This window comes from Lagenorhynchus albirostris, chromosome 1 (assembly GCF_949774975.1).
Source record: "Lagenorhynchus albirostris chromosome 1, mLagAlb1.1, whole genome shotgun sequence".
Lineage (NCBI taxonomy): Eukaryota > Metazoa > Chordata > Mammalia > Artiodactyla > Delphinidae > Lagenorhynchus > Lagenorhynchus albirostris.
In genome coordinates this window covers 134852839-134866036 of record NC_083095.1, presented here as the reverse complement: position 1 = coordinate 134866036, position 13198 = coordinate 134852839, and the positions used below count along the sequence as shown (strand labels likewise).

Below are 13198 nucleotides of genomic sequence, written 5' to 3'. Positions count from 1 at the left end.
GTAGGATCTGGCATGCAGAGAGGAAAGAACTTTAATAACAAGGAACAGTATAATCACAGGTACATAAGCGATACTGAGCCTTTTTGTTCGGCTGTTTAGATCGATGGTCTGACTGGATGGTAGAGGAGGTGAGGAGTGATGCCTGTGTGCCACTGTGCCTTTGCTCCTGCCATTGCTTCTGTTTGGAGAACTTTCCTTCTCAGCACAAGCCATTTATCCTTCAAGGCCAAATTCATCTGTCAGACTCTGAAATCCGAACTTCCTAAGACAGTCTCTCTTCTGTTCCAGTTACGCTGACTGGCACTCAAGTGCTGGCAGGGCCGCCTCAAAGCAGAGTGAGCTTTAGTCCTTGTGTCTGTCCCAGAGCCTAGCATGGTGTCTGGCACGTAGTAAATGCTGAGTGAATGAGAGATCTGATGGGTAACAGACATGGTAAAAGCAGTACTTTAAGAGGATCAATAAGATAATTAAATACGTGGCTTCAAAGAGTGAAAGATTAGAAGCTTGAGGGGCAAGATAGAGCAAATATAAGAAGGAACAGGACTTGACCACTGAATATGGAGGGAGGCATCTTATTTTGAAGCCTAGGTGGTTAGAAGGGTAACCAATTTGAAAGAGAAAATTGGTTGTTATGGGGGCAGGGCAGAGAAGACGATGGGTTTGCTTTTGGTATGAGGTCATTGTGGTCCACTCAAAAGAAAATGTTCACTGAGGACCTTGGAAGGTCAAGACTGTCTCCGAGGTGAGAGACGAGGCTGAGGATGTCAGTTTGGAATTGCTGGCCTGGGGGTGATTGTTGAAAACTTTGAATTGATGCAGTTTTAAAGCAGAGAGAGCAGGAGCCCGATCCTTGAAGAACATTCATAGAAAGTGGTAGAAGCAAGGGTTAGCCAAGCAGAGACGTTGAGGAAGGGTTGCTTCTTGAGAGAAGAGCCCAGAAAATATACGGTCGGTGACAATTAGAGGGGAGGAGGACTAGAGTCAGGGAAGATGAGGGTCAAGGGCCCTGGACATTGATAGAAGCTTCACTGAATTGCTTCTCAGTGGGTTTATGTTCCTTTTAATCGCTAAGGTCTTTGCCCCGCAACCTTGTGATCATGTTTAGTGGCTCTTCCTTGAAGTTTCCTCAGATTCCTATCTTACTTCCTACATGTTCTCGCTCTGTCTTTTCAAAATATCAGTGTTGGCTTGTTTGTTTTGATTTTATTTTTATGGTCAGGTTAAAAAAACCCTATTACCCCTAAAACTTTTCTGCCATGCTTATGAGTAGTTAACATTTCTTTATCTGTGGTTTCCTCCTGAGTGTCATCATACATTTGTCTTCACTCAGTTTGGTTTTTTTTTTAAATTAATCAATTAATTTATTTATTTATTTTTGGCTGCATTGGGTCTTTGTTGCTGCACGCAGGCTTTTTGTAGTTGCGGCGAGAGGGGGCTACTCTTCATTGTGGTGCACGGGCTTCTCATTGTGGTGGCTTCTTGTTGCAGAGCGCAGGCTTCGGTAGTTGTGGCTCATGGGCTCTAGAGTGCAGGCTCAGTAGTTGTGGCGCACGGGCTTAGTTGCTCCGCGGCATGTGGGATCTTCCCGGACCAGGGCTCGAACCTGTGTCCCCTGCATTGGCAGGTGGATTCTTAACCACTGTGCCACCAGGGAAGTCCCTCAGTTTGGTTTTTGTTGCATCCTCCACTGTGTTGAACACGTGATAGATGCTCAAGAGATACTTGAGGTTAAAAGAGGCTGTATCCCCCTAAGGCAATGGCTAACCCACATCTTTGGGGCCAGTTGTGAACTTATGGGTTTTTCTTTTATCTATGTTACTATTAAAGATACTAAGTATGGACTAGGTCCTAGCTCACAGAGCAAAATCTATGTGTGTTCACATTTTTCTGGTGAAAAGGTCTATAATTTTCATTAGATTCTCAAAGACGACCTACTGCCATGCAGCATCACAGGTAATATGTTTACCAGAACTTTCCTAATTTTTAATGCCTCTGGTTAGAACTTTTGTCTGAAAGGCATATTCTAATACAGGGCTCAGCAGTTATTCTGGATGGTGTGTGACTTTGGGGTGGATGGTAGAGCTGGTGGTGTAGTGTTTAAATTTAGGAGTTTTGAGTTTTAGAATCGGTTTTACCACTAATTGGTGGTGTGATTTTAAGCAAGTTGCCTCACTGGGCCAGTTTTCATATTTGCAAAATGAAGGGATTACAGTAGATAAAATCTCTAGGTCCTTTCCAGCTCTAGTGTTTTAATCAAGGAAAATTGCTCCTTGGAAGACACAGTGTCATAGGGATGGCCATGCTGTATTTCCTAGGACCCATTCTTTCCATGTAGGGACCTAACAGCTGTCTTTGTCCCTAGGGATGTGCTTCCTTCTGGCCTCCTCCTTTCTCCTAGGTCATTCACCTGTTGTTCGGATGGGATAGGGAATGGAAACACTCCAGTCACCTAAGCTATTTATATCCCATCCTCTCTACCCAACTGTAGGGATTGCCTTGTGCTTCTGTGTGTCTGTGTGCTCTGAGCATTGTATCCTACACAGGGTCTGTTTGTGGTTGATGATCATGGTGATCTTTTACTGGTTCAGTTGGCTCCATGATATTTCAGTAAAACTTAATGAAAGAGTTATCACTTTAATTAGGCCTTGAAAATTCAGTGAAGAACTGGCGTAAGTGAAGGTAAGACAGCAGGAAGGTGTAAGTAGCAAGGACCCCTGGTCCTCTAGAAAAGTAGGATGTAAAAGCTTTATGAAGTTGCCATTCAAGGCTCTGACATCCATATTTTTTTCTACGTAACAGCTCCATGGAGAGATTCAAATATGTGCCTCAGCAGAAGCAAATGACAAGTTATAGTCCCTCAAGAATGCACACATTGTATCTCACTGATTGTAAGATGCACATTTTCCCACATTTTAGCACTTCTGAAGTCAAGATGTCTTATAATTAATGACAACTTACAATTCATTATCACCCTTTTTCTTTCTTAGTGCTAAGTACATAAAATAATGTTGTGATTCTTAGATTGCATCTTAGATTTGAGGAAATGTAGTAGCTGAGACTATTAATATTAAATCTAAAAATGCCAATGGTGTCCTTTCGGGCAGCTTATCTGAAATACAGAGTATGTTGGAAGGAGTAATGTGAAATTAGGCTGGTAAAAATATCCTGCTTTTCTAGAGAACCAGATTGATGAACAGAACGTAGGTACTATATATAGAGGAGTGTTTATATAAAACTGAGAAAATTCTTATTTAAAGAATTATTGTTTCTGTAATTGAAATAATCAGCCTTATTTAAATTTTTATTTCATAGGATGAGAAAAATCAGTTAATGACAACCAATGTCTGGTTGAAGCAGGTATGTATAAAATTCAAAGGGCCACCCAACTGTTGACTGGTGCCACTGTTATTACAGGGTTTGTAGCATGAGTATCTGGTCTTGGTGGGTTGGCAGGAGGCAGAAGGATGAGGTCGATGGAGTCTTGTATTCATTCAGTTAATATTATTTGAGTGCCCGCTATATGCCAGGCACTGTTCTGGGCACTGGGGAAACAGCAGTGAACAAAACAGACAAAAGTCTAGGCCCTCAATGAACTTCATTCCAATGGGGAGAATAAATAGGAAGTTGTACAGTACCTTTCAAGCTGATAAGCTTGGAGAAAAATACACCGGGAGAGCAGATAGGAAGGGTTGGGGACTGTACTTTTAAATAGGATGGGCAGGGGAAGTACCACTGAGAAGGTAATATTTGAACAAAGACTTGAAGGAGGGGGAGAAGCAAGCTATGTGAGTATCTGGAGGAGGACTGTTCCAAGCAGAGGGGACAGAAACGTGCAAAGGTCCTGAGGATGGAGGGTGCCTGGCATGTTCAGGGAGCAGCAAAGAAGCCAGCTGGCTGGAGGTGAGTGGCCATGGGACGGGTGTAGGAGATGAGGTCAGTGAAGCAACGGGAGGCCGATGGGTGTTCCTAGCATAGGTTATGAGTAGTGGCTTCTAGGCCACTGTAGGATTTTGGCTTTTACTCTTCAGTGAGATGGGAACAGGCAAGAATGTAATGATTTATTTTTATGTTCATAGTCTCTCTTATATAAAGAACTTCTTTTCTTTCTGGGCCAGATGTCCCCAACTGCTGTTGAGTGCTTCCCTTTGTTCTTTATTATTGCTGATTTTTAATACCTACTGCCAGTTTCCTAACCCCCAATTCCTGAAAGACATGTGTGCTTTCCTTGGGGTGCAAGTCTTTTTTTTTTTGCGGTACGTGGGCCTCTCACTGTTGTGGCCTCTCTCGTTGCGGAGCACAGGCTCCGGACGCGCAGGCTCAGTGGCCATGGCCCACGGGCCCAGCCGCTCCGTGGCATGTGGGATCTTCCCGGACCGGGGCACGAACCCGTGTCCCCTGCATCGGCAGGCAGACTGTCAACCACTGCGCCACCAGGGAAGTGTGGGGTGCAAGTCTTGACATGATCACAGAATTGTTACTGTGTGGAGGTGGGACAAGGTGTTTAACTATGTGGAATGTGTAATAAATCCAACTGCTCTTTGCATGGACCAGTCCAGCCAGTCATTGACAAGAAAGCTAGAAAAGAGAATGTTTCCCTTGAACTTGGACTTTAGGTGCCCATGGCTGCAGCTCCTGGGCATGGTCAGCTGGTGGGAGAAGAGGTGTTGAGCAGATCCATGAATGTACGCAGCTGTGGTCCTCGCCTGTGTCTCCTGAGGACCATGGCTAGAGCCACCACATGAGGGGACAGGGCTATATCCTCCAGTGCCCATAAGAAGGACGTGGAGGTGAGTTTTCTTTATTGGGAGTAGAGGTGACTTCGTGTCTGAAATGTCTGGATTTGGCAAAGAGAGTATAGCTTTCAGTGTTTTTGACTGTTAATTTTATTGAAATTGAGTCAGGTTTCTTTGTTTTAAAGGAATGGATAGATGTAAAATTGAGATGGAACCCTGATGACTACAGTGGAATAAAAGTTATACGAGTCCCTTCAGACTCTCTCTGGACTCCAGACATTGTTTTGTTTGATAAGTAAGTTATATCCAGAATACCATTTTTTGTTTTCAAAAGAAAACAACTGTATTACTATTAGGCACTAGTAATTTTTTCTTCCTTTTGAAAATTGTTTAGCTATAAAGTCAGAGGACTTAATCTCGTGTTCTCTCATTTCATGAACCTACAGATAGGTTCTGTGGATCCTCTCCCTTTTTTGGTATATTGTTTTCTGATCGTAAGTGTTCTTGGATTTCAAAAATTTGTAAAACATTTGGGAAGTCCAAAAAGGCATAAGGAAGTTGGGGGGAATATAATCAATCCCGTTATTACCATCACTTGGTGGCAACCACTGTTATAAACTTACACGCATGGTGGGCTTACTCTGTGCCTGGCATGACGCTCAGTGCCTTATCTTTATTCATTCAGTTCTCAAGATAACCTTATGAACTAGGTACGATCACATCTATTTGACAGATGAGAAAATGGAGGCCGAAGATAGTTACACTTGTCCAGGATCACACAGCTCACACGTGGTGCGTGGGGAGTAGGCTGACATCCCCATTTACACTCTTATTTTCTAGACTACATATTTGGCAGACTGCCTTCCAGATTTTTTGGTAAAAATAGTTAAGGTAATTATGTAGGGTAATTTTTTGGTAAAAATAGTTAAGGTCATGCTTTATGTTTAAATATGCATCCTTCTAATTTTGCTTTAAATACTGTATAAGAATCTCCCAGAATGAGGAATGTTGGATTAACTATTAACTCATATTTGTAGGTATTCTACCTAAGTGTGTTTTGAGGATGGTTTTTAACTTAGGGGAGAGGATACTTCTGGGTGCCAGTTTCATTTTTTTCTAGGACCAACCACTCCAGGACATTTCTGGGAATTTGTGCTTATCCTAGTGCACTTTGTCTTGTTTGCAAGAAGGCGTTGACATGAGGACAGAGCAAATGCTAAGCAAAAAATACCTTTCACTTTTCAAACCTTTACCTCCATGCTTCTCAACATGGAAGGAGTGAACAAAGCATGATGCAGCTTCCTGGAGCATTATCTTACTCTAAGTCATTGCAAACATTTGGATATTTAACATGGATATATCACATAGGAGTGTGCAAAAGTCACACGAATTTTAAGATAGAGAGCAATATTTCGAAGATAGCTCATGTTGGTGGTGATGTTTCCTGCTAGACTTCTCCAGTGCGTGAGTTCACACGATGGCAGAGTTGGAGAGGGACGGCTGTTTTCCAGGGCTGTGCCCAGTTTGGGGCTATTGTTCTTTCCCTGTCAGTGTAGGAAGCGTCCAGTATCTGTCATGGAGGGAGAAGAACACTGAGGGGAGAAGGGGACGTCTAGGAATGTGGATTCAGGTTCTGGCTCTGTGCACATCCATTGTTATAAATTAGCCTAATTACATTTTGTGTGTAATCAAAGTGAAATCATTTCAACCACTTGAATCTCAGGATTCTGTGAATATAGATCTGTCAGTCCTGGAGTAGACATGGAAATAGGGGTTTAGTTTCAATGGAGTTAGATATTTAAGGGCAGTGTCTTTAAACTAGAGTCCCTTACGTGGAGCAGGTATATCCCAAGTGTAATAATTTAAAAAGTATTTCGTGCTATGGTATAGGTTTTCTTTTATATTAGGCTTGTAAAATGCACGCCCAGGTTGTTTAATCTCTGCATTGTTACTGTGCATGTGTGTATTTCAGTGCAGATGGACGTTTTGAAGGGGCCAGTACAAAAACTGTCGTCAGGTACGATGGCACTGTTACCTGGACTCCACCGGCAAACTACAAAAGTTCCTGTACCATTGATGTCACGTTTTTCCCATTTGATCTCCAAAACTGTTCCATGAAATTTGGTTCTTGGACTTACGATGGATCACAGGTTGATATAATTTTGGAGGATCAAGATGTGGACAAGAGAGATTTTTTTGATAATGGAGAATGGGAAATTGTGAGCGCAACAGGAAGCAAAGGAAACAGAACCGACAGCTGTTGCTGGTATCCTTACATCACTTACTCATTTGTAATTAAGCGTCTGCCTCTCTTTTATACCTTGTTCCTTATTATACCCTGTATTGGGCTCTCATTTTTAACCATACTTGTCTTCTATCTTCCTTCAAATGAAGGTGAAAAGATTTGTCTCTGCACTTCAGTACTCGTGTCTCTGACTGTCTTCCTTCTTGTTATTGAAGAGATCATACCCTCATCTTCCAAAGTCATACCTCTAATTGGAGAATACCTGGTGTTTACCATGATCTTTGTGACACTATCCATCATGGTCACTGTCTTTGCTATCAACATCCATCACCGTTCTTCCTCAACACATAACGCTATGGCTCCGTGGGTCCGCAAGATATTTCTTCAGAAGCTTCCAACACTGCTTTGCATGCGAAGTCATGTAGATAGGTGCTTCAGTCAGAAGGAGGAAACTGAGAGCAGCCGTGGGCCAAAATCTAGAAACACACTGGAAGCTGCACTTGATTCCATTCGCTACATCACAAGACACGTCATGAAGGAGAATGATGTCCGTGAGGTCTGTGACCACGTATATTTACAAATGCAGATCTGTTTTAATTCTAAGTCGGGCAAACAGCATGACCCTTAAGACTAAGTATAGATTGAGGGCCAGAGATGTTGACACACTGTTCTGTAAAAGATCTTTACTAAAATTTCAGTTAAAACATCTGCAAAATGTGGCATGTACACAAATCTCACGTCTCCTCTTCCCCCATCAGCATCTTGGATGACTTTTGAAAACACTTTGTGTTATGCTGACTGTTCTGTTATTCTAAGGCGTAGTAATCCTGCCATTTGGTTTTTGGCTCTGACATGATTAACTGCTTTAATTTGATCTTCAGTAACTTTGTTTCTGGATTCTATAGTAATCTGCAGGCACAACTGCATTATAGTTTATCAAAAGTGATTTCATTTTTTAAAGAATGAGTCTAATGGAGCCTTTATAAATACAGCCAAGATATTTTTCTAGAATAAATCTTTTTGTTGTTCACTTATAAGAATGTTAGCGAAATCAAAAGCAGTAAGGTATTCTCAGGTGTTATGTATTATACATCAACGTGTACAAGTGAAGCTTAGTGTAGTACTTAATAATATGCTTAATTTGCTTAAAAACAAAAATTTGCTCAAAACTTTATTATAGAAAAATAACTCACTGGCTCCTTATTTAAGGTTAATATTTAAAATGCAAGAATTGAACTATGAATACATTTTATTAATGTGATCATATTGAACTGGAGTTTTCTTTCAAAACATGTAATATTTCAGTCTTGTCACTATTCTTTATTTCTATTGTGTAATTTAAAAAAATTATTTATTTTTGGCTGCGTTGCATCTTTGTTGCTGCGCGTGGCTTTCTCTAGTTGCAGCAAGCAGGGGCTACTCTTCGTTGTGGTGCACGGGCTTCTCATTGCAGTGGCTTCTCTTGTTGCAGAGCACAGGCTCTAGGCGCATAGGCTTCAGTAGTTGTAGCATGCGGACTCAGTAGCTGTGGCTCACGGGCTTAGTTGCTCCGAGGCATGTGGGATCCTCCCAGACCAGGGCTCGAACCCGCGTCCCCTGCATTGGCAGGCAGATTCTTAACCACTGCGCCACCAGGGAAGCCCTTTGTAATATTTTTAAGGCTACGACTATAGTACTATTTTCATAATTGAATTTACTTTGAATAGTCGCATTAAAATTATATGAATTCTCTCACAGATATAGAGAACAAACTAGTGGTTACCAGTGGTGAAAGGAAAGAGGGGGGAAAGGTAGGGGCAGGGGACTAAGAGGTACAAACTACTATATATAAAAAAGCTATCAAGATATATTGTACAGCACAGGGAATACAGCCAATATTTTATAATAACTTAAATGGAGTATAATCTATAAAAATTTAGAATCACTATGTTGTACACTTGAAACTAATATAATCAAAAAATAATAAAATAGTACCTAGAATAAAAAATGTATATGAATTCTAATCTCTAAAGCCTTTTTAAATGGAAAAATTTCTAGCAGGCGTGGTAAGCAGGTGGAATGAATCCGGTAAAATAACAGCCCTCCCCCCAAAGGGACATTTGACGTATGTTTCTAATAAACTTAAAAAATTTTTATTGTAGTTGATTTACAATGTTGTTTTAATCTAATAAACTTTTAATGCTTGTGGATCATAAAGTTTCTATTTGGTGTAAGTATAATTAGTTTATAAGGTGAAGCTATCAATGGAGTCTTAAAAAATACAGATATTAGGGGCTTCCCTTCCCTGGTGGCGCAGTGGTTAAGAATCTGCCTGTCAATGCAGGGGACACAGGTTCGAGCCCTGGTCCGGGAAGATCCCACATGCCGTGGAGCAACTAAGCCTGTGCGCCACAACTACTGAGCCTGTGCTCTAGAGCCCACGAGCCACAACTACTGAAGCCCGCGTGCCTAGAGCCCATGCTCCACAAGAGAAGCCACCACAATGAGAAGCCCATGCACCACAACGAAGAGTGGTCCCTGCTCGCTGCAACTAGAGAAAGCCAGTGCGCAGCAACGAAGACACAACACAGCCAAAAATAAATAATTTTTTTAAAATACAGATATTAGATAATGATATGGATTGAGATGGGATTTAATGAATGTCTGCAAAGTGTTGTGCAAAAGGATCCGAGCTCCTTCCAAGAGGGCCAGTAAATGGGGTTTATTTACAGGGGAAAAACTTATAAGTCGAGAAGCAGTAGGGTGTTTATAATCCATTAAATTCTACATTATCCTGAAACTTGGGGCACAGTTCCTGTAGAAGACCCGGTGCTTCATAGAGAAAAGGGGCTAGGGAAGCTCGTGGTCAAGGAAGTGGCCTGGTGGGAGGGAACCTCTGGTGCTCGGGGCCTGGTCTCAGCCTGCCCTTCCCTTGAGGGCACTCACACCTGCTGAGCCAGCTCCCTGCTTGGGCTGCGAAAACAGGGAGGGAATGAGCTCACCAGAAGCTCTGAACTCATGAGCTTAGGTTCAAATGGTCCCTAGGAAATCCTAGGAAAGTAAAGCAGGTGGGGTGAGGAAGAAGATTAACAGCTGTTGAATACATATTATTCTGAACCAACTTTTAATTTGTCATGAAATTAACTTCAGGCTGGATTATCTTCAAAAATTAAAAGAAGTAAACAATACTGGGCCGAACAAGTAATAAAGATAACTGTATATAGTAAGAATTAAAAAGATGTTTTAAAGTTTATTTTAAAATATCTAAGTACTATATTTTATTAAAATTCTATCAGAATAACCCACTTATATTACAAGTCGATGTGTAAATTTACGAATTTTGTGTCTTAATTATTTAACATGGGTTTTTTGTTTTTTGATACAGGTTGTTGAAGATTGGAAATTCATAGCCCAGGTTCTTGATCGGATGTTTCTGTGGACTTTTCTTCTGGTTTCAATTGTTGGATCTCTTGGGCTTTTTGTTCCAGTTATCTATAAATGGGCAAATATAATAGTACCAATTCATATTGGAAATGCAAATAAGTGACACTTCCCTAGGGGCTGTAGTAGGAATTTAGTTAAAAGGCACATAATTCTTATGGCACCTATAAAATTATGAAAATGTAAATTGTGTTTAAAATTTGATGCAAGCTTCAACAGATTAACAGATACTAACATCAGTTTATCTCAATAGACTGCCCATTAGAACATCTACCTGCATGACTGAAGTAATAACTGGCTGAATAACATTTGATCTTTTAAAAATAGCAGCACAAAATATTATCTAAACTGTACTAGTAAAAATCTAATGTTTGTATCCTGTCAATTAATTCTGCTTTGTAATCAACAGTTAAGTTCATCTTTTGACTGTGCTGGGAAATTCCTGTTGTATTTGAAGACTGATTTCATTTAGTAAAGGTACACATTTAAAAATTCTCTCTGTCCTGTATTCATTGGGTAAGAGCTAATCTTAAGTATAATATATTGCTGTATTAAATAAGCTGACTACTTGGTATGATAATGATTGAATGTGATGCTACTCTTCTATCAGGAACATTTTTAAAAAATGAAAAATGGGAACTGGGAACTCCTTTAAGGCTTACTTTATTTTGTAGATGCGTAAACTGAATAATTATTAACTATTTTTACAGCCTACCTTCCATTGTGAAATCATACAACAGATAACTCGTGTCGACATGCAGTAGCATATCCTTAACATTCATTTCAATCCTTTTGTCCACTTTTTCCCACAATTAATAGAACCACCTTCTATATAAATTCTGGTAGCATCTTTTTATCTTTGATCTTGGAAGTGTCCATGACAACTAAGTGAATCCCATTTTAAGAACACGTCTGTGGATACTACTAAATTGTTCTGTGAGAAAACCATCTTCTAAAATTAAAGGTGGTATTTATGTATAAGCACATTGTTACATACCTGTGATGTTTCAATTTTATCTCTTTCATTCCAACAGTTACAGTACTAGAATATTAGTGTTGCAAGGGCCTTTAGACGTAATCTGGTCTTAGCCTATTACTACTTACTTATTCAATACAGTATCATGTATCACAGGTAGACAAGTTAAAATTTCATCTCTACTGTCATACAGAGTGAAGTAAGTCAGAAAAACAGATATCGCGTATTAACGCATATATGTGGAACCTAGAAAAATGGTACATATGAACCGGTTTGCAGGGCAGAAATTGAGACACAGATGTAGAGAACAAACGTATGGACACCAGTGGGGGAAAGGAGCGGGGGTGGTGGTGGTGGTGGTGGTGGTGGGATGAATTGGGCAATTGGGATTGACATATATACGCTGATGTGTATAAAATTGAGGACTAATAAGAACCTGCTGTATAAAAAAATTAATAAAATAAAATTCAAACCAACAAAAACAGAAAAAAAAATTTTTCATCTTTAATGTCCCTGACTCAGCTATGACCAGGAAGAAAATACTGACAGAAATCTTGTATTCGATTTTGAACTCTTAGCTCTTGAGAGAACAACTGCCTTATTTATTTATAGTAACAGATCTAAGTTCAATTCAACACTCCTTAGAAGGCAGAAGGGATCCTGTCTAATTTGCCTTTTATTTTAGGCAGGTGTTTAATGCTATTTAGTGAGTGAAAGTCTCCTCGTTCGATCAGTTTAAATTGCCAGTTGGCTGTCATAGCATGTATATATCCCCAATCCCTCTTATTATGTCTCCATTACTATTACTTTAAAATTTTACATGTAAATACATTTTATAGAAATCTTCTTTTGGCTTACTGAAACATGAGTCACAGTGGGCTGCAATTTTGTCAGTTTTATTTTTGCATAGGAAAAACATCATAATGACTAATGAGAAGATTAAAATGGTCTCTGTGTATCATCATCTCTTGCCAGTGGTTATTCAGATTCAGAAGTGGAGTATGGGATACTCTCTCCTTAATAATTTGTCTAAAGCAGTGGTTCTCAAAGGGGCAGTTTTGCCCCTGAGGGGATATTTCTGGTCGTCACACCTGGCAAGGGATGGGGGGTATGTTATTGGCATCTAGTGGGTAGGGGCCAGGGTGCTGCTAAAGATCCTACAATGTACAGGACAGACCCCATCCCTCCTCAACACAGAATTATCTGGCCCAAAATGTTACTAGTGCTAAGGCTGAGAAACCCCGTTCTAAAGGTTCATTAACAATGACTGTGTGACGAGGCATAATTTCTCATAGTATAATAATTTAGAATTATGCAAAATAAATAACTGAGACCATCTACAATGAGGGCATGGTCCTTAGACTCTTGAAAAACAGTAAAAAAAAAAAAAAAAAAAAGAAAAAAAAAAGGTGCATGGTAAGAAATGACAGTAGTGAGACCTTACTGAAATAGTATAAACTGCAAGGAGATTGTGAGCTAAACAAGAAAACCATTGGGAAATCTGTTGTGATACTGAACAAAACAATTTTTCGTATTTCTGAACAGTAAGGTTTTTTTAAAATCCAGTTACATCTCGACCGCTAAAAAAAAAAACACAGTTTTCATATTTAGTCCATTTTTACATGGTCCATAGCACAGCATGCTACTTTATCACTGCAGAAGAATTATATTCTGACATTACCTTACCCGAAAGGCTGGTTCAATATTCATTTAGCCATAATTCTCTTGACATTTTTCTTGCATGAATCTTTTTTTTTTTTTTAACAAAAGTCAAGACAACTGGATGATAAGTAAACCTTGAAATGTCAAAAGCAAAGCCAGTAG

At 39.9% G+C, this 13198-nt stretch overlaps 1 protein-coding gene across 7 annotated transcripts in view; it reads left to right on the top strand.

Annotated features, from left to right (window-relative positions):
* CHRNA5 (cholinergic receptor nicotinic alpha 5 subunit) overlaps nt 1–10875 on the top strand; it is a 64838-nt gene extending 53963 nt beyond the window's left edge. For 4 of the 7 annotated variants that reach the window (XM_060155029.1, XM_060154998.1, XM_060154982.1 and 1 more), the window contains 4 exons: nt 3313–3357; nt 4919–5028; nt 6706–7534; nt 10343–10875. In XM_060155029.1, coding sequence (XP_060011012.1) covers nt 3331–3357; nt 4919–5028; nt 6706–7534; nt 10343–10504 — 1128 coding nt within the window. In that variant the 5' untranslated portion in view covers nt 3313–3330 and the 3' untranslated portion in view covers nt 10505–10875. Of the gene's footprint in view, nt 1–3312; nt 3358–4918; nt 5029–6705; nt 7535–10342 lie in introns of those variants that run through there. The other 3 variants (XM_060155007.1, XM_060155023.1, XM_060155014.1) reach the window with 3 other exon arrangements.
* Nucleotides 10876–13198: the final 2323 nt, after the last annotated feature.